The 20,934-nt window shown below is 46.0% G+C and overlaps 1 protein-coding gene across 2 annotated transcripts; it reads left to right on the top strand.

Moving 5' to 3' along the window:
* Nucleotides 1–1,522: 1,522 nt before the first annotated feature.
* Nucleotides 1,523–17,059, top strand: TRA2B (transformer 2 beta homolog). Of its 2 annotated transcripts, XM_032119364.1 has the most exons (9): nt 1,523–1,653; nt 7,869–8,002; nt 11,359–11,521; nt 11,781–11,969; nt 12,759–12,874; nt 13,715–13,798; nt 15,537–15,599; nt 16,057–16,130; nt 16,649–17,059. In XM_032119364.1, exons 1-9 carry the CDS (start codon nt 1,618–1,620, stop codon nt 16,657–16,659), a joined length of 870 nt encoding a protein of 289 aa, XP_031975255.1. In that variant the 5' UTR covers nt 1,523–1,617; the 3' UTR covers nt 16,660–17,059. The 2 variants fall into 2 exon arrangements, with proteins under 2 accessions (XP_031975255.1, XP_031975256.1); XM_032119365.1 differs by lacking the exon at nt 16,649–17,059 and having other exon boundaries at nt 16,057–16,138.
* The last annotated feature ends 3,875 nt before the right edge of the window (nt 17,060–20,934 follow it).

The following is a 20,934-nucleotide window of genomic DNA, read 5'->3' as shown; positions in this document are numbered from 1 at the left end:
CAACCTCTGGCTTGTCTCTTCTCACGAGTGATGGAAATGGAGCTGGGGTTCCCCCTGGGTGTCTCTGTAGTGATCACCTGGGAATGCATCAGCGATTTGCTCTCTTCCCTTCGCACTTTGCCTCCAGCCTGCTCTCCCGCCATTCTCAGCTGCTGCCACTTCTTCAATCTGTGTGGGGAATGGCGCCAGGAATACCCCTGGCAGCCAAAAATCCCACCTAGAAGAGGTACCGACCTGTTCAGGTCTGGGCTTTGCTGCTTGTTAACAGCACAATGGGGCATGCAGGGCATTACCGAGCCCTCACTGCACAGGAAATGCATTTCAGTGGAGAAAAATAGTCACTGCTGGGATGTCAGATGGTCACTTCTGGAGCAGGATTATGTCCTGCAGCAGCAGCTTGTGGGATAACAGGTGCACTTTCAATTTGAAAAAGAGTTGGTTTAGATTAGATATTAGGGGAAAAATTGTTCCCTGTGAGGGTGGGGAGGCCCTGGCACAGGTTGCCCAGAGAAGCTGTGGCTGCCCCATCCCTGGAAGTGTCCAAGGCCAGGTTGGACGGGGCTTGGAGCAGCCTGGTACAGTGGAAGGTGTCCCTGCCCGTGGCAGGGAATGGAAATGGATGAGCTTTAAGGTCCCTTTCAAACCAGACAATTCTGGGATTCACTGGGATGAGATGAGCAGGTGCAATGTCTCCTCCTGTCTTCCGACTCCAACCCCTGTGCAGTGTTGTGGTTTGAAAAGCACTGAAGAAGTCGGTATTTTTGGTTAAACCACAGGTGTGTATTTTAAGTCCGAGTGGTCCTCTCTGTGTGGGCGTCCTTTGCTAATCCCTGCGCAGTCCTGGCTCTTTGGGGCTGCCGCTGCTTTACTGGTGCTGCTTCTGACATAAAACAGATACAATGGAGGTGTTTGAGACGCTCCTCGTTGCACATGTTTTATGGAGAAACAACGCCAAGGACGGGGGAAAACCCGCCGTTTCAGCGACGCTCTGCTGCCCTCGAGCGGGTGACTAAGAAACACGCCGCTCTTCCCTCCCCACGTGCTCTGAACTAATGCTTTAACACTCAAAAAAAGCCCCTCGCAACCACATTTTTAAAGGGTTTCCGCGGCCTGGGGAGGGCGAGGGCCACGACCTCACCTGGGGGGCGGAGGGGGCGGGGCCTCGTGGGGGCGGGGCTTCACGGGGCGGGGCCTCGTGGGTTCGCCTCACGGGTGCCCGCGGGGGCGTGGCCTCAACTGGGGGGCGTGGCCGTCGTACCCAGGGCGGTAGCGGCTGAGGGGGCGCGGCCTCGCCGGGGGCGTGGTCTCTCCCCACAGGCAGCCTCAGCTCAGGGCGGGGGCGTGGCCTTTTCTTCGGGGCGGGGCCGTGTGGGCGTGGCTCTGGCTGTGGGCGTGGCTCTGGATGTGGGCGTGGCTCTGGCTGTGGGCGTGGCTCTGGCTGTGGGCGTGGCTCTGGCTGTGGGCGTGGCGTTCCCCTCAGGGGCGTCCCGCTGGGGGCGTGTCCTGCCGAGCGCGCGCGCGCGGCCCCGCGGTCTCGTCACTTCCCGCGCGGACGGCGCTGTCGCCGGGGACGGTCGTGTCCGGTTCGGGCGGCGGCGGGAACGGTGGGACGGGACGATGAGCGACAGCGGGGAGCAAAACTACGGCGAGCGGGTAATACACGGAGCCCGAGCGCGCTGCGCGGCCGGGCCCCCTTTCCCTCCCCTCTTCACACACCCCATCTCCTTCGGGGGGCGCCGGCGCCCCCGCGTTCCCCCGTGTCCCCCCGTGTTCCCCCTGTGTACCCTTATGTCCCCTTTCGCGGGTGGCGGAGCCTCCGCGGGAGCGGAGAGGAGGGTGAGGCGGCGCGGCGGGGGCAATGGCGGAGGGGCCGCTCCCCGCGTGAGGTGCCCGGCGCCATCTTGGGCCGGGACCGCGCGCGCCCGGGAGGGACAAAATGGCGGCCCCGAGCCCTCAGGGGCCCCTCGTCCTCCATCCCACCCCTGCGGAAGGGGAATCCTGTTATTATCCTCTCTCCAGAGCCGCCTTGCAATCCACTCTTGAGTTGCTCTCTAATTTAGACTGCTGTTCACTGCCTCTCGCCTGTAACAATAAGTGCTCCTCGGGCCTGGCGTCCGGGTGGCTCGGGCTCTCCTCTAATTTAAACTTGATAGTTGGAGGCAACCCCTTCGCTTTGTGAAACCTGCAGCAGATACCTCTCAAGACTCGTAGTTTCGGCAAGATCTCACTGTCCGGATGGGCATTTTATTAATGCTGAAATAGATGACTTGCTAAGCTTCACGTTTGTGATGCACATGTGCAGTTGCTTTTTATTTAGTGGATCAACCTTGTTTGCCTTTGATGCCTTTAATTAGGGTCAGTACTGTGTTTTGGGGGTTTTTTTCAGCATAATTCAAGTATCTTGCAGCAGCATCGGAGGGAGCTGTGGAGGTGATAAATTCCTAAGTTTTGAACTGGAGGGGGCGAGAAATAAGAGAACGTAGTAATTCTGAGCAATGTCTTTCTTAGAATACAATTTTATCTTATTAATCCGCTAGAAGAGGCCGTAGTAATTGGTGTTTCTACTTCAAGGTAGGTGAGATTAGAAAAATGTGGTCTCCAAGGGACTAAAAATGGGAATGAATGGTGAAAGACAAGGATTAAGGAATAGACTCGTGCCAGCGCCGGTGTTATCTTTTCATTGATATCTTCATTCACTCTGGCGTGTTTTTAGTGAGGGGCTGTTTTTTGCTCAAGGTAGATTTTTTGTGTGTTAAGTTTTTTTAAAGTTGCTTTAATTGTTGTGCAAGTCGGACTGGAAGCCAATTTAGTCTTAATAAAGTTTGCCAGAATTACCTGCGTTGTGTTTTCAGTCAGAAAGCGTGGAAATAATAAAGCTTTTGTAGCAAAGTCTTTTTGCGTGGAACATAATCGTGCAGGGTATTGGGGCGCAGAAATTGTTGTCTGCTCCTTTTTTATTTTTTTAATTGAAAAAATGTATTAAAGCATTTATAGGCAGTCTTTGCCAGTGCCTAAAATGAGTTATGTCTGAACTTTTGTGACTTTTAAGTAGGTAAGTTTGTAATGGACTTGTAAAGCTGAAATGATAGAGCTACACACCTGCTATTCCAGACTGGAGCAGGGATTGGTTTTCTTTCTGCTCTTGCCAGTGTTATTTATGAGGGTTTTTTTTTGCTTACTTAAGGCTTATGTTTTACAGAGTCAGTGGCTTTTCTGCTTTTCCAAGCTGGAATCTCTGCAGAATAGAGTGTTTGGATAAATAATCTGGAGTATGACTACAACTGTCTTAAACTGTCCCAAGTGCAGGCTGCCAACAAGAATAGTGCTCCTGAAAACATGTTCCTGTTCTCTCCCTTAGTAGTGTTTGTTCTGTCGGTCAGATCTGGGAATTCAATCAGCTGGATCTTGTTTTACTCCCATTTCCAGCTGCATTGGTTTGCAGGCTTGACTTGATTGAGTCCTCATGGCAGTTTGTGGGATGAAGAAGAAATTCCAGGTGCTTTCACCAGGAATGGGACTTGGTTAACCAGCAGCACGAATTTACACTGGCTTATGGCATTTTTAAAATGGGAGGGGGGCATAAGAAGATGAAAAAAATCCCCACTTGAAATCTCTTTTACAGCTTTATGCTCCATAATGGAATGAACTCTAGAAACTTTTTGACTGAAGAAACTATAAATTACGAAATGCTTCTAATAATTAAACACTGGAATATACTTAAGACACTGTTGTTACACTGCAATGCCATGGTTTTCTAACTTAATTTTGTTTTCATTGAAATTGTTCTCACTGAAGCACATGGGATTCAGGCATGGAGGGGTTGGAAAAAGACTAGTTAAAGGCCAAATTAATTAATCCTATCCTGTGAATTAGTTAATTATGACAGCAGTGGCTTGTTATGTGGTCAGAAGCTGTTCAGTACCTGAGTCGGGGGGGGGGGGGGTTTGTTTGCGTGTTTTTTTTTTTTTTATGTATATATGCTCAACTTACAGATTGCTTACAAGGTATTTAATACCTGTATTTTCAAAAAGGAGTGATTTTTGTTACTAAATTGTGGGAGAAGGAGGTCTGAGGAAGCAGTTTGAGATTAGAGACAAGTTGATCACTCAGTGCCACCAAAGGGATGGACCATTCCCTGTGTTCCTCCCTCACCAGCTGGCACTTGATGGGACTTCTTGGGGAGCTATGCCCAAACCTGTCAGAAAATAATTTAGATTTTGCTGGTGGATTAATTTCCTGCCATCTTGGGGCACTGGAAGAGCCCACAGGGTCAGTGGCAGAGGTGGTGGGAGGAAGCTGTGGCCTGATTTTTCAAAACACACTGTGTTCTTTCTGTGTGGAGTTTGGGAACCTGTAGAAAGGGATGGTTCTGCTCTCCCTCAGAGTGAATCCCCAGCTCCCCCAGCAGTGATCTCGTGTCCCTCAGGGAAAGAGAGGCAACTGTTCCTAAATGGAGAGGTTGGGGAATGTGGAGTCAGCACAGTGACACCTTGAATAAAGGGGCTGCAGATCTGATAATGTCCTGTGAGGCTGCACCTTTCCTTAGGAAAACAAGTGGAAATACAGAAGTTCATAGGAGTTTATGATTGTAAAACCTTAATACTTTTATTTCTCTGTATCTTACGTTACTGGCTGAAATTTGTAACTTCCGTTCCTGTGAGGAAAAACGTTTGGATCTCAGAAGTGCAAAGAGCTGTGGCCATCACCTGCTTTCCAGCTGCTTCTGTCCATGGAAACCTTTCCTACCTACTGCCCCCCAAATAATCCTGCTTTGGGACATTCCCTGCTCAGAGTACATAGCTGTAGCACTCTTTGTGAATGTGCTTAGAGCTGTTAAAATAATCCCTGCAGTATTACACTTTGTCTGAACGTGCTCAAGGTCTGGAAAGAACCATTTGGAGTCCACAAGCCTGGACTTTAGGGCTTCCACAGGAATTCCAGAAGCACCCAATGAAGGGGAAGAGCTGTTGTTAAAGACCAAGGGATCTGGGGATGGGGGTTAAATTCACATTGGACAAACGTAACGTTAGGGGGAAAAAATGGTTATTGTTTAGTGAATACCAGTCTGGATCTGCTGACCAGCAGTGCTGGAATATAGGCAAGGTAAAGAAGGTTGTTTCTTACTCCTTCCTCATGTCATGCCAGGAGCACACTTTGGCATTTTTAAATCACTTAAAATTTACAGAGTGAAAGAGCAAAGAGTAGGAAAAGAAAATGTAAAGAACAACGAAACCAGATGGGAGAAATGAGCTGTGGGAGTGACTGGTGTGAACCCTCAAGGGTGTAAATTAAATTTGCAGTGCTGCAGGCCCCTGGTTCTTGGAACTTTGGATAGGGAGGATTTCCTGGGGCTTGGGGTGGAAAAGGGGCAACTTGGTAATTTTGGGGGGTTATCACCAGTCCTGGTGATACCCAGAGCAGGTGAGGTGCACTGAATTCCTCTAAGGTTGGAATAAAGAAGTGCCATCATCCTGTAAAGTTTGGTGGGTTGAAGGATGATCTGGAAAAGAAAGTGGATGTTTAAAGACTGGGAAATGCGAAGTGCAGAGGAGTTGAATGAAAATAGGCCAGCTGTTTAATTGTTTTGGTTTAGGTAGATAGTTGTCTTAAGGACTTTCTCTTCCCAAATTTCTGCTCAGTTCCTCAAGTGTCCAGATTCCACATCAACCTTAACATAATACAGCAAAGATTGCCCGAAAAATGTACCAAATATATGAAGACTTACATGTTCTCTACTCATTTCTTCAAAGCTTTTTGACTTCTAAAAGCTCTGAAAAGGGTTTTGGGTCTGTTTGTGGGCAAAATCCTCCCAGCTGCTTCCCTCCAATCCTGCATTTCTCCTTTTCTTTCTGGTCTCAGACCACCTGTATTTGGACACAGCTCCTTCCGTTTAGCCCAGATTATCTTTTCTGAATTGAAGTATATTTCCTCAAGTGAAGAACAGCCTTAGTTTGGGTTTTAGTCCTTCTTCAATCTTGTTTTGTCTAACTTTGTTAAAGAGCTAAGACTTCTTATGGCAAAATTAATATATTAACTCAAAACTCATCTCTGTGGAGTGTTTCCTTCGGAAGGTAGTAATGGGTTTAGGTTAAATTAGTTAATTGTAACTTAAATTGCTCCTTAATATTCCCCCTGCCCTTTGCAGTGTTAGTACATGGGGGAGCTGTAATTTAGAACAAGACTTTAAACATTTGTATTAAGAATATGGCCTTGATCAACTTTGTGCTGTTTCTGTTGCTCTTGGAACGAATTGCAAACCTGCTTTATCCTGTAAGTCGTGTTCCTTTCCCCTGTACAGTAGGGAATTGTAAACAGGTAAAATTCAGTTGAAGTTGAATGGATGTGGTTGAAGCATGATTAAATTTCGGGTTAGCAAATTAATTTCTGAATGCTTAGTGGATTCCCATTAAGTTGGTGTTCAGAGATGTTACAAAGATAAACCAGGGGATTTTTGAGAGAAATCTGGTACCCAGTGTCATTAGTGAGCTTTCTTCATCAGAATTTACACTAAATTTAGGATTGTTTTTGGAAAGAAGGATAATTCTGCTGAATTTAAATTTTTCTCTAATATCTTGAAGTTAAGAATACTTTCTAGTGTGTTCAGGTGTTTTAAGGTATATGACTAAAGCCAAGCGTTATACTGACTTAAAAATACATAAGTTGAAACTGCTAATTAGGTCATGTCACTGCCAGAGAAGATTGCCAGTAATTAACAGAGCAGGTGGGGTGTTACTCCAGAGCAGTTTGGAGTGTGGGGCCCACAAGTGCAGTTCTGGTCGGTGGGAAATTCAGATTTCTGTAGAAGCACAAAGCCTGCACATGTAATCCCACTTGTGCAGGCAGCTGGGGGTGTGTGTTAAACCTTCACACCAGGGCTGCCAAACTGCAGGAGGGGCCCAAAATTCAGATAATTGTAGTTCATGGAAGGACCAACCACGCTGTGCTTTCTGCATTCAAAAGCACGTCCATCAGTGACCGCAGCAAGACCTCACTGGAGTCACTCCTTGTTGATTTTGTCTCAGTGTGTGGCTGATAGTGCAAATTATTTTGAGTTTCCTGATGCTGCAATTCCTTAGTAGGTACTCAGTTGATCCAGTTGCACTTGCTATTAAATACAGGCATAAATAGCAAATTCAGCTACTTAGGGCTAAGTTAAACTGAGTTGACTGAACCTGTTGATAAAATTGTAGGGCTTTGGTAGATTCAATTCTTGAACTGCATTTATAGTAAAAGTCCACAACACTTTTTTTTTTCTAGTTTCAGTTTTGGCACTAGATTTTATCCTGGAGTTCTTAAATATTCTTCATCCTGTTCTTTTTCTATTAAGGTTAATGTTGAAGAAGGAAAATGCGGAAGTCGCCATTTGACAAGTTTTATAAATGAGAATTATTTGAAGCTCAGGAATAAGTGAAGCTGAAATTTGAAAAAAAAGAAAGTGAATGCATGCTAATTATCAGACCAGAAGTCCCACTTGTAGAATATTGAGCAATTTGTGTGAAGTGGGGAAGATGAAAGAAGTCAGAATTTGAAACGGAAGAATGAAGAAAAGGAATAAAAATGAAGTTAAGATAAGAAGTAATCTGGAATCTGAAAGCACTACGCTAAGTAATTACTAGTCTGTTTATGTGTCCCTGTATATTTTGCTAAACATGCATGCATTATCTGTTTAATAGCAAAAGTACATGCAGGGTAAAGAAGTGTCTACCAGGGAAAAAAAAAAAAACTCCTTAAAAATCTAGGCAGTGCTAATGCCGACTGCCCGGACACATAGCTATGAATATTTACCATTTATTTCACTGGAGCTTGTTTACAGCCCGTAGGTGAACAAGGAATTGTGTACAAATTAGGCTTTCAATATCTGCGTGCAGGAATCCCGTTCTGCTTCCAGAAGCGGAAGTGCTCATGGGTCTGGCAAGTCGGGGAGGCACACCCCTGCAAGATCTCGCTCTAAGGAGGATTCCAGGCGCTCCAGGTCAAAATCTAGATCCAGGTCTGAATCCAGGTGAGTTTGCTTCTTTTACCTCTTCCTCCTCCTCACAAGTCAGATGATTGTCAGAGGTGGCCCAGCTTAGCCAGTTCTGTTTCCAGAGTTAGTGGATCTTCTGTGGACATGGAATACGAAGGGGTGTGTGTGGTTTCAGGATTGGGAAAGCCAAATTATATAAATTTAGATAATTTTGCTGCTTCTTCCAACAATTAAGTCAGCAGTGTAGGCTTGTATCCTTGCTGATACACTTAGGAAGAGCCTGCCTTTTTATCTCTTGGAATGTTGACTTGTCTCTGAGCATGGAGTACTAGGAACTCTAGGTCTTAGTTTTTCTGTGCATTAACAGAGTTTGGTGCATGAGCACATTTCCCATTTTAAGTCACGTTTGTGTATTATGTTTCCTCACTGGAAGCAGTGATGTTCCTGGAGTAGTGGAAAGAAGCAGTAGAGATAAATGTGACTTTCACAGTCTGACATTTTATATACATTGATTTAACTTGAAAATTAACAGGGTAGGAAGCTTTGAATATTAGACTGCTCTGCAAGCTCTCCAGAAAAGTTGGGGAGAACTTGCTTATTGTATTTATGTGGCAGCACAAACCTCCACATGCTTTTTGCACTGTGTTACCTCTCCTGATACTCACCTGCCAATCAAGCTGTGTGCAGGGTCAGAATTCATCTAAAGAGAGTAGATAGTTGACTCCTGACTACAGAAATTAATGTTTTGATCATTTCTTTACTCATTTGTAGGCATTCAGGCTGAAAAAAGTAAAGTTTCAGCAGTGGGGTTTCCAGGTGAGCTGTTCACAACACACTTTTGATGTGAACAAGCAGTGAATTGCCGAAGCCTGGGGGGCAGGCTGGAGGAAGATACTGTGCTGTCAGCAATCAAAACCACTTTTCAAATAGTGTGTTAAATCTTGCAAAATCCAAGTGAAAGGCTTTTGTGGAAGGGAAGGTAGTTGGGAAGCTTTGACAGCAGGAGAATGGGGTTTTTTGTTTAATTCAGGCACAGTCCCAGGTGTCATATCATGCACCTGGCAGTCCCTGTGGTGTAAGAAGAAACGTGTCAAATGAATAAATACTTGTTAGAGTAGCACCATCAGAGTGTGGAATTGGAGTGACCTGTGCAAGTGCCAGCAGCCAGAGATGGTGGGGCAACTCAGGAAAGGTCCAGTCCCAGATCCTGCTCAGGGCACTCAGCTCTGGGCTCAGACCTTGCTGTCAGGGCTGTATCCAGTTGGGGTTTGAAAACCTCAGGGGAAGGAGGCTGCAAACCACATCTGGGGAACCTTTTAATATTGAAACAACAAAGTCAGGACACCCTTCCAGCATATCCTTCTGCCCCTTAATCCATATGACTCCAGGGATTCCATACTCTTTAAAGCACCATGTTTCCCACTTGCAGAATAACCACAATACTGAGTAAAAATGCAGTCACAGAATGTGTACAATTCTGAAGAAGCAAATACAGTATGTGGAATTTATGAGAGACCTGGCAAATCTTACTTTTGCAATAAACTGTCTTTAAATAGTACCCTGGCAACTGACTTTCTACTTTTAGATGACTAAAAAGTAGAAGTTTATAACTACCACGACTTCCTGAGCATTTAACAGCTGTCTAGAAGATGCCTATGGCTGGAAATAATGGAATTACATCCCAGAGTTAGTGTTGATTATTAGATTTGGACAGAATTGTGTCAAGGCACATATTTAGAAACAACATACTTTAATCTCTGTTCAGTGCTGTCACACATCGGGATGTGGTCACGGGCAGATCATTTAACTCTGGCTTTCCCCAGAGAAATAACCCTGTGATAACTTCTATATTTCTTGGTAGTTTCTGTTGCAAATGTATTTTTGAGTTACCAGCTTTATAAATTAAACTTTGATTTGGGAACCAACCTGTGTCCTGGTGTTTTTATCAGTTGGGGTGTGGATATACTTGATTTTAAAATCTACTTTTACTGAAGTTTGTAGCTCCTATCTTTGGCTGATACCATTCTGGTACCTGAAATGTCAGTTCTGTGTTTGCCGTAATTATTTTTTTTCCTGTATCAGTGGCTGAAATGTGGCTGTGTGCATGTGTAGAGCTTTTTTTATTGATATTATAATTTCTGTCCTTTTTTTACTGCTTTCCCAGCTTCAGGGAAGTTATCTTTTTGTTGTTGTTGTTGTTGCCAAAAATAATGTTTTCTTTATAAATACATAGTAAGAAGTGCTGTAATGGGAATTAATTTCTCCTGGACATGAATATGCATTTTAAGTTGAGCTGCTCTGGCTCACTCCTGATGAGCTTGAAGGTGTTTTTTGAGGAGATAGACTGTACAGTTTGGCTGTCTGGTAACACTTGGTGAGAAATCCTGGAAGAAGCTGTTAAATGCTCAGGAGTAAAAGCAGTTAAGGTTCACAGCTTCCTTCATGCCAGTGTGGTGGTGCTGCTGTGGAATTAGAGGAAAGGGACATTTAAGACACAAGAGCCTGAAAATCAGCAATTTGTGACTCAGATCCATTGACTGTTACCCTGTTTATTGCTCTTCTTAGCCTTGCAGGGGTTTTTCTTTGGAGTGGTGTGAAATGCGGGTTATTCAGTGCAGACCAAGGTCAGGTGTAGCCAGTGCCCAGCTTCTCTGCTAGGATTGGCTGTCATGGGAAGCCTGAGGCTTTGGGAGAAGGAATTGAAGAGTTTCAGACCCTCGTGTCCGCAGAGCTCATGATGTAAGAAAAAATTCGGGGGGAAAAAGGATTAGTGAGCAGTTGCACCTTTGCATAAATGCACTTAAGAGTGTGAACATGTAAATATTCATGAACAAGCAGTGCTATATAACTGCTGAAATACCAGCAGGTAAATGAGCCAGCTCAGGCTTGATTTCTTCAGATTGTGTTCAGCTCTGTTTTGGGGGCGTTTGCCAGACTTTAAAGAGTGCATTTGTTTTTCAGTGTCACCCAAGGCAGCACTAAGGGAGTGCCCCCCTCAGTGGTGCATGCTTTGTGTTAAGGCATATTTACTGTTCCCCTTGTCTGATACAAGTGAAAAGAAAGCCCCCCCACTTGTTTTTACCTAAACACTGAATATTCTAAGCACTAGTGTGTCACACCAAGGTAGCTTTGTTGAAGGAAGAGTTGACTGTGATCAAGTGGAAGTTACTGGGCTGCAGCAGGAATGCCCTGAGAGCATCTGCAGTAATCTGATAGTAAAGATTTAGCACGCAGTCCTTGAGAGTAGTGAGTAAATGGATTGTAGCTGAGGTATGTGGTACTGCAGGATTTTGGAAAACAATTACTTGAGCTTTTTGTGACTATCTGATGGATTTTTGAAATGGTAAACACCCAAACAAGCCCAGCACTGTACTTTCTCGTCTTTCGCTCAGGTCTAGATCGAGGAGGAGTTCCCGCAGACACTACACCAGGTCCCGCTCCCGGTCCCGCTCCCACAGGAGATCCAGAAGTAGGTCGTACAGTCGGGACTACAGGCGACGGCACAGTCACAGCCATTCCCCCATGTCTACTCGGAGACGTCACATTGGAAACAGGGTACGTGTGTGAGGGATGAGTCACGGCCCTGGATGCATCCTGGAATCAGTCTCTGTTTTGTGAGAACACAAAGGGGTTTTGTGAAAGGCTTATGTTCTGTAGGTTGAATTTATTACTATCTGTTAGTGCGTGACCCAAATCTCAGCCCCACCTTTGTTGTTGTTCATCTTGAAGCTCTGACAGTCACAACTTGAGAAATACCTTGCACTGCAAATAAACCCAATTTCATTCTAACATCTGCCCGTGTCCCTTCCTTTAGGCAAATCCTGACCCAAACTGTTGTCTAGGAGTGTTTGGGCTGAGCCTGTACACTACAGAACGAGACCTGCGAGAGGTTTTCTCCAAGTATGGGCCCATTGCCGACGTTTCCATCGTGTACGATCAGCAGTCGCGGCGTTCCCGAGGGTTCGCGTTCGTCTACTTCGAGAACGTCGAGGATGCCAAGGAAGTAGGTTGGGGTGCACAGTGTGTGCCATGTTTGCTGGGCTCTGAGATCCTGGGGTGTATGTTTCGTCACAGGGTATGGCCAGGGGAAACTCACAGCCTGAAAAATAACTTGGAATCTCATAATCATGGAATTTGGGCTTAGAAGTGCTGCAGAATGAATGGGGAATTGTGTAGTCACCCAGCAGAGAATCCTACACTCACGCCAGTCCTTGTAGAGCTGCCCTTTATGGGCTGGAACAAGGCTTATATTCTGCATAAACTCCACTCCTGAAAGTCTAGTCTTTTTCACATCTGGCATGAAAGCTTCCCCATTGGGTTGGAGCTTGGGGTGTAGGTCCTGCTACTTGGCAGACAAAAAAACCCCGAAACACAACTGTTCTGGGTTTTTTACTTTTTATTTATGGCTCTGATATTATATTCAAGGTTATGGTAGCTCGAAGGCTGTATTTGAATACCTTAGTGGTGTTCTTATAACTTGTAAATGCTTTATGTTCTGTGGTGGAGTAGTTACATCTCCCTGCATCAGCATATTCAAAGGTTGCTCTTAATCCTGTCAGAGCTGGAAAAATTGCTCAGTGATGTTCCTTCCAGGATTTTAGTGCCACAGAAGTCACGTTTTTCAGTGGTTACTGGCACTTAAGTCCAGCTGGCATAGAGTATCTTAAAAATTAGATTCGCTGCCTCCAAACTGAGCCATTTTAGGGCATTTTAACGCTTAAAGCAGTGGTTAGAAGTTTGTGTTGTTGCTTAAGTTCATAGCTACAGCTAATGCTCTTCTATCACTCCTTAGGCAAAGGAACGTGCCAATGGAATGGAGTTGGATGGAAGAAGGATTCGGGTAGACTTTTCCATAACAAAAAGACCTCACACACCTACCCCTGGAATCTATATGGGACGACCCACTTAGTAAGTTTTATCTGCGGTTTTGGTTGTGTTTTCCCCTCCCCAGACCAGTACAGAATAGGATTCACTGTTCTGTAAAAACTCCTGTATCCCCTCTGAGAGACCTGATTTTGGGTGGTTTTCCTGGTTTCTTGGGCTTTTGCATTAATGCACAAGTTGTGTTTCCTTGTTTATGGCTGCTGTGCTGGACACTGAAAACACTACCCATGAGCATCAGTAGTAATGCATACGTCACCAAGAAGATACTTTGACAATTTGTAAATTAGTTTAAGTAATTTTCCTATGTACCTTCAAATATTCATGTCCTTTGCAAGCTCAGGTTTTCAAGAATGAATGAACAAACACTGGTGTGTGGCTCAGTTAATATTTGGGATTAGCAGTTTACTGTGTTCACACACTACACTTCTGACTCCCAGTTACCAGTGTGTAAATTGTTTTCCCAAGTCATTCCCCAGTTCATTTCCCAAGACTTTTAAGCTTACTGGTGGTTATGGTGATGTTGTGTTTTTTAATCAGAAAGTTGATTGAAGGGGGAAGCATTTTCAGAGTTAAAAGTGAATGAAGACTTGTCTCAGAAGGGAATTCCTCATGTGCCTGTAATACCAAAAGGTGGAGGTTTATAGAGGTTGAGGAAAATAACTGAGAGTTCAAGCATTTAAAAAGCAATTATTTAAGTATTTCTGTTCCCACCTGAACTGGTGGGAAAACAGGAGTGCTCAGTCGTCCAGCTGTGAGGATGGGAAGTAATAGTATAACCCAGCTTAAATAGTGTGAATTTAACAGACTGCAGACAAAGTTAATGTTTTGTATCTTAGCAAGTGCAATTCTCTTCACTCCTTGCAGCGGCAGCTCACGGCGACGAGATTACTATGACAGAGGTTATGACAGAGGCTACGATGACCGTGACTATTACAGCAGGTCATACAGGTGAGCATCTTTGGAATATTTGATTGCTTTTTAAACTCTGCTCTCTCACCTACCTGTGCAAGTTCATCCTACATAACTATTCCAGAATATTGTTGCACTCGCTGTCATTCTGGAATCTTCCTGTGAAACGTTCACCAAAACGACTGCTCAGTACAAATCAAATTGGTTGGATTGGTTTAACCTGTGACCTGTCTTAGTCCAAAATGTTTTCTGAATCTGCACTAAGTTTTGAAAAACAAAGTGTTCTTTGTATTCTCATTTTAGAATCTTCGGTTGGTTCATCCTTGAGTACTGAAATGGTGCAGATTAATATTTGAGTTGGTATGTTTTGTGCACAGTGTAGTAGACAAAAAGTGGGACATTTCAGTGGTCCCCAGTATCTCCTGCTGATAATTATGGCACCTCAAATGTTGCCAAAAATAAGGAATTGGGGATTGGAGCATGACCTGTTCTGTATTGGACATCTGTTTCAAAAGGCTTTTTTAACACCCCCTGTCAGGTTGGTTGTGTGTGTAAACACGGTTGGGGGTGCAGTTGGTTTTGGTGATAGAGAAATTTGTTTCCTGCATTTTCCAGCAAATCCTTGTCCCCTGCAAAATCCTCACAATTTCTGGGACACTGTTAAATTGAACACAAAGATAAGAGTTGATTTTTTTTCTGTCTTCACTACCAAACGTTCCTGCAATTGCAGAATTCTGTGTTAAAGTTATGGGCCCAAGTCTTCAGTGCTTAAGTGGTGCCTTTTCATTCTGACAGGGGTTTGTGGATTGGGTGATTGGGTCAGGAGAGAGCCTGTGAGAGTGACCTGCTCTAGTGGGAGGTGTCCCTGCCTGTGGCAGGGGTGCCCCTGGCTGGTGTTTAAGGTCCCTTCCAACCCAAACTGTTCTGGGATTCTGTGAATAATTATGGAGCCACAAATGACTTGTGTGTGGCTACTTGAAAAATGTCATGGTCTGCTACTTTCCCCTCCTGCAGACACTGGTTGGTTGAGGGAGAGGGAAGTGTTGGTATGTTGTGAGTGCTTCCCTGAGGAAGGAAAAGTTGGAATTGTTCAAGATGCAGTGGAGCATTGCATACTCCACCCTAAAAATTCCATTGGTAACAATTCCTTTGCATTCCCAGCCCTCTGTGAAAATAAAGCCTTAAGGGAAATGCAGTGTCAGATGGGAATTGTCCTGGTAAAACTTCAATTTCTCCTTGTTGCTGTGGGAGGCTTAATTTTGCCTGAAAAAGTGTCTGTAAATGAAGGAATAACCTCTAAAAAAAGCAGTCCCCCAAAAACAACTGCAGAAGACTTTAAACTTGATTTAGTCTCCTGGTAAAGCTTTGCTGATCTGAATCTGAGGATTCAGTCCAACCAGTCAATATTAATGCTGTAAGATGTTGTTTCTGTTCTCTGTAAGAAGTTACATCACAGTTCTTGTTTAAATGAGACTCTAAAGTGTTAAAATGTCAGGGTTGGGAGGGTTTTCCCTGCTTCCACCTTGGAATCAATATTTTTCCTCGTGACAGTGAGTTGATTTTGCTACTTGAAAATATTAAGTCAGAAGGTTCTCCTTGAGTAGATAAGTGTTTAAAAATCAATATTAAATGAAGTAATTCAGCATCATCCAGTGTAGGAACTAATGTCTTTTCTTCCCATCATTTTCTTACTCTGATGATGGGGTTTTTTTGTACAGTGAACTTTTTGTTTATTTTTTAAATTCCTAATACTCGCTCTGCTTTTTTGTTTTCACAGAGGAGGAGGTGGTGGCGGCGGAGGAGGCTGGAGAGCTGTTCAGGACAGGGATCAGTTTTACAGGTGTGTACTCAGTTGGTGGAACAAGGCAAGGGAGCACAAAACTTGGGGGTGCCTGGATTGGAGGGCTTTGGGGGTACCTGGCTGTAGCACTGACTGCAAGTCAAGGGAATCTTCACCTTGGACAAATAATTCAGTTTAAAAGTGAAGGTGGATTTGGTTTACCCTGCTTGTGTGGGATGCTCCTGGCTTCAGACTAAATTCACATGAGAGCAGATTGTGAGTGCAAGAGCTTGTATTAGTCAAAAATAATACTGGTAACAAAACCTGGTAACAAAAAAGAGAATTCAGATCTTTGCTTTGTTACCCTGTAGAAATGTTGATCAGGTCTTCCATGCTTGTTCACTTTCCCAAGTGCATTCCTGAGAGCAGGATGGGGTTAGAGGGAGCCACATAAAGCTGCTGCCACTCACCTGTGCAGGTTTTAACAAAGGGATTGTTTGTGTCACCCCTGTCACAGGAGGAGGTCACCATCGCCATACTACAGCCGAGGGGGCTACAGATCCCGGTCCAGATCCCGATCCTACTCACCTCGTAAGTAGTCGTGGACTTACAGAATGGTTTGGGTTGGGAGGGACCTTAAAGCTCATCCCATTCCACCCTGTGCCCTGGGCAGGGACACCTTCCATAGACCAGCTTGCTCCAAGCCCCATCCAACCTGGCCTTAACTGGGCCTGCCCCAATCACAGAGTTCACCTCTCCAAAGTAAGTTCCCCATTCCCTGAACTTCTTTTGAGCTTCTTTGTCCACTGAGATTGACTTTGGTGTGGATATTTTATTGAGCCACAGTTCCTTCAATGCTTCATTGAACAACTGGCAGCCTTGAGGACAGAGCAGATACTTAGTTTGGAAAAAACAAGTGATATAACAGCCCTTGTTTTGAGTCTGAGATCCTGTCTCTTCCTCCAGAACTCTATTAACAAAGGAGTTTGGGAGTTTGGTTACCTCTAGGACGTCAGGCTCAGATTTGGTGCAGGTTTGAAGATAGGCAGTGGGTTTAGTCAGGAATCTCTCAATCCTTGAAGTCTGACTGTTGGGTTTTTGTCTTTCAGGTCGCTATTAAAGCATGACACATAGAGGAATTTCTATCTACAGCCTTTGAGTTGAAATTGCAAGTTTGTGGACAATATTTTTTTATTGTCTCTTCTGTTTAATCAAGTGACAGTGCCTAGTGAATTAGGTGACTTTTACACCTTTTATGAAGACAACTTCTGTGGTGTTCAATGCTGTTTCATTCTGCATATTTGTGTAGTTTGGTGCTTTGTTTCCAGTTGTGTTTTGAAAGGAGTATGTTTTGCATGTATTTTTTTAGTCTCCATTTTGACTCCTGAAAGGTTTCTATTGTAAAGACAAAAACTGTTCAGTTAGTTTTTTCTACTGATTCCAAGTTATTCCCAAGATCCAAACCTGTGTAAAATGCTTTCCGAAAGTGAGAAAATAAAATAAAAAGAAGTTTGTTTTTTTCTTTTCCTACTTTTTTTGCCAAGAAAACAAAAACACTGAAGTAATCCCAGGGCAAGTGCTGTCCATTCCTTCCAGGAAGAACCAGTCTTTGGGTGTCCCACAAGTAAATTGCACTTGAGGTGCTTCTTAAGTCCGTTTCTCACTTGTGAAGTCAGCACTGAATCCCTCATTTGGGTGTTCAGCTGTTGCCTCTTGTATTTAAAAGATTTTGGGCCAACGTTTCATGGTGTATCTGTCATACCACGTAGTGAATTTGTGCTCTTGGATCCGTGAGCCAGTTATTTTTTAATCTTGTGTTGGAGGAGCTTTCCACGTTGGTTTGTGGTGAGAATGTGGGGTTTTGTGGAAATAATGGAAATTTCTAGACTCAAAACTGATGATTTCTGTGGATGTAGGGAACAAAGTTTGAGGAATGGTGTCGTCATGCAAAGGAAGGGACTGAGGGAACAGGGCTTCAGCTTTCTGGAGAGGAGGTGCCCAACAGCAGCACAGCAGGTGTCTCAGGGATTTACAAATTATCCAGGTGTTTGTTAAAACTTCCCTGTTTCTACTGTCCAGAGTGGTCAACAGGACCATGGCAGTAATTATTTTTAATTGTCTGAGCAGTAACAGCCCATTCAGGGCTGAGTTGGTTGCTCGTGGTGACACATTTTTTGGAATGTGTCACATGGCTCCTGTGCTGAGAGTGTCCCAAATCCCTGTGCCAGGTCCGTGCTCAGTGTGAGCATTGGAGGCCATGGTGCATCACGGAATCCTTTCATTTGGGAAAGCCCTCTAAGATGGAGTCCAAGCATTCCCCAGCACTGCCAAGGCCACCACTGACCCGTGTCCCCAAGAGCCACATTCACAGGGCTTTTAAATCCCTGCAGGAATGGGGACTCCACCACCTCCCTCAGCAGCTCCTTCCAATGCCTGACCCCCCCTGTCCCTGAAGAAATCCTTCCTGATGTCCCACCTGAACCTCCCCTGACCCAGCCTGAGGCCGTTCCCTCTCCTCCTGTCCCTGTTCCCTGCGAGCAGAGCCTGACCCCCCCGGCTGCCCCCTCCTGTCAGGGACTTGTGCAGAGCCACAAGGTCCCCCCTGAGCCTCCTTTGCTCCAGCCTGAGCCCCTTTCCCAGCTCCCTCAGCCGCTCCTGGGGCTCCAGCCCCTTCCCCAGCTCCATTCCCTTCCCTGGATGTGCTCCAGCCCCTCAATGTCATTGTGAGGACCAGGGGTGCTGGTAGGGCTCAGATGCAGGTGAAAATTCCGCCAAGGGTGCCAGAGGCAATGGGTGTTGTCCATGAGAGGCAGCTTGCTGAGGTGCACCCCACAATCCCCGTTAAAGCTGCTCCTGGGGTTTGTGGAAGCAGCTGCTGGAGCTCTGCTGTGGGGAGAGCCTGTTGTCCAGCATTTCCTGCTGCTGAATCATTCCAAGGGCGCTCAGTCCAGGAACAGCCCGGGCTCTGATGCTCCCAGGGTGTAGTGTTGCCCTGTGGCACGGCTGACCAGCTGCTGTGGGGTGTGGTGTGCTGGAACCCCCAGCTGCCTGGCCTGGTGCTGGGGCAGCAGTGAGGCAGGAATTACCCATGGGAGTGGGGAGCATACCCTAACCCCCAGCATGGATCCCACTAGGGCAGTGAGGAATTCTCCACCAAAGCAGCATCTGCTGGCTGGATGTGGCAGGCTGTGCCCTTTCCTGACCCGCTTTCCCGTCAGCAGAGGACAAATAAAAACTTTGGAAGCACATGGGGGGGAAAAAGGAAACGGGGAGCTGTTTGTGCCGCTGGTCTCTCCCCACATGTGCAGGTGCAATTTCCTCTGGGGCAGTTTGGGTCTCTCTCTGTATAGGAGATGCTCCTGTCCCTGCAGCATCTCCTGGGTTTCCCTGGGCACGAGGAGGGGCCCTAGAGGGATTGTGGAGCTCGGAGCTGCACAGTATTGGGGCAGTATCAGTTCAGTACATCCAGGCACCCCTTGCACAGTAGCTCTCTGCTCTTCATGGAATTCCATGAGCTGCTTTGGAGCGCGGAGAAGCTGATCCTTTCAATTTCCTGCTCGGACCCTCCTTAGTGCCCATCTCTGGCAGCTGCCCTTTGCTCCACACTTTGTTCCCAGAGATCCATAGCATTGACGTCACCTTGGGAGAGTCAGCAAAACTTGGAGCCTGTTGGGAAGGAGCTACTGGTGCCTGTCCACCGTTCCCATCGTTAATGTCTCGCTCGTGCTCGGCCCCAGTGCAGGTGTAATTAACACAGGCACTAATTTAATTATCCGGCCATGCCAGTGCCTCCACCTTGGCATTTCCAACTGTTACAGGCTTGGAAGCTTCCGAAACCTAATTTTCACTCATGTCGCAGCAAAGGGTGAGCAAAACGATTGAAACCAAATGGTGAATTATTTTCTCAGCTCTGCTCTTCCTGAGGGATAATCCCACCTCCCAAGGTGGGCTGCTTCCATGCCAGCTCTTCCCTCACCTCCTTAGTAGCTGCACCATTCTCTCTCTGGGAGGTTTCTAAAAGCCACAACCCACATTCAGACGGTTCATCACCACCATATGAGGGACATTTGGGATCTGCCCAGCCTGGAGCTGCCTCGTGCCTTGCTCAGAGTGGTGAGGGGCAGGTAGGATCTGCTCCAGCAGCATGTCCCAATCCCACTCTGCTGCATCGTGGCACAGAGTCACCTCTGCCACACACTCGGGAGAACAAAGGAGAACAGACAGAGTCCTTTCGTGAAGGAAATGGGTTCATTTTTAGGACAGGGTTTGTTTTGGCACTGCCTCCCCTGTGCAGTCTCTGCACCCAGAGGTGGGTCCCCATAGAGCAAGGAGCAGCTGTGTTCCCACCTTGTTCCCAATCCCGACAGTGCAGGGGTGGGATGAAGCTCTGCTGAGATTCTCTGCATGGTGAATAGTGAAAAATATCCTTAAGGATTCAGGGAAAACTTGCAGGGCAGAGAGGTGAGGCAGGTTCCTCCTTTTCCCACTGGATTACTGCAACTTCCTGGGGTAACTTCTGGAGCCTCCACACCCATGCTGGCTCAAGGCAGGATCCTCCCTCCCCCTGCTGTCCCTTCTCTGTCCTGTTCCCGACACCCTCTGGGGATGTGGGATCCAAGGAGAGATCCCAACACAGGTGCTCCAGCCTGCTCCTTTAGCAGGAGCCCAAACAGTGCCCTGAGTGCAAGTCCCAGTAACACCAGTCTGCCAGAACAGGGCAATGAAACCTCGTGGATCCCAACTGCCTGCTCCAAGACAGGCTTACCAAAGGCTCGGGACAAAATGGAGCTGTGGGCCAGGCTGTTTGTCCTGAGCTTGCAGGAGACTCAGGAACCTCCCCCAGGCCGGCACCAACGTGGATTTGGTAGTCCCAGATGTTTGCCCAACCTCCTCCCAAAACCTCCAGCTGAGGAGCAGCATCTCCTCCTCTATCCAATCAACCAAACACTCCGTTTTTTTCCTAGTTTGTCCTGTTTTTTCAAGGCAGCCCTTCGCGCACAGCAGGTTATCCTGTCCTTTTCCAGACTAAACAAACTCTCCTTCAACCTCTCATGGCCTTTTGCTCATTTTATCACCCCTGCTGCTGCATTCCAGACTCATTCCATGCCAGCATCTCTTTCCAGGGAGGAATGATCTTGCCTACAAGGCTGCCCTTGGAAGATGTTTTCCCTTTCCTGCTGGATCCTGCACCAGTTTTAGGACCATTTTTTCCGTGTGGTTGCTGCCTCTCCAGCTGTTTTGTACCAGTGCTCTGAAATCTTCCTCCTCAAAGCACAGACTTCCCTTGAGCATCACATCTGGACCAAGACAGATCCACCAAAACTGGGAAACAGTATCAGCTCTGTAGGGCTGGGAAAGCTTCTGCAGAAGTTTGTTGAGCACTTTCTGCAAAGCC

This window comes from Corvus moneduloides, chromosome 10, assembly GCF_009650955.1.
Source record: "Corvus moneduloides isolate bCorMon1 chromosome 10, bCorMon1.pri, whole genome shotgun sequence".
Lineage (NCBI taxonomy): Eukaryota > Metazoa > Chordata > Aves > Passeriformes > Corvidae > Corvus > Corvus moneduloides.
This window is presented reverse-complemented; position numbering and strand designations above follow the sequence as displayed.

Coding starts and splice junctions, on each gene's coding strand:
- TRA2B (XM_032119364.1), top strand. CDS start 1,618: ATGAGCGACAGCGGGGAGCAAAACTACGGCGAGCGG. Junction 11,522..11,780: donor GACGTCACATTGGAAACAGG/GTACGTGTGTGA, acceptor CCCTTCCTTTAG/GCAAATCCTGACCCAAACTG. Junction 12,875..13,714: donor TATATGGGACGACCCACTTA/GTAAGTTTTATC, acceptor CACTCCTTGCAG/CGGCAGCTCACGGCGACGAG.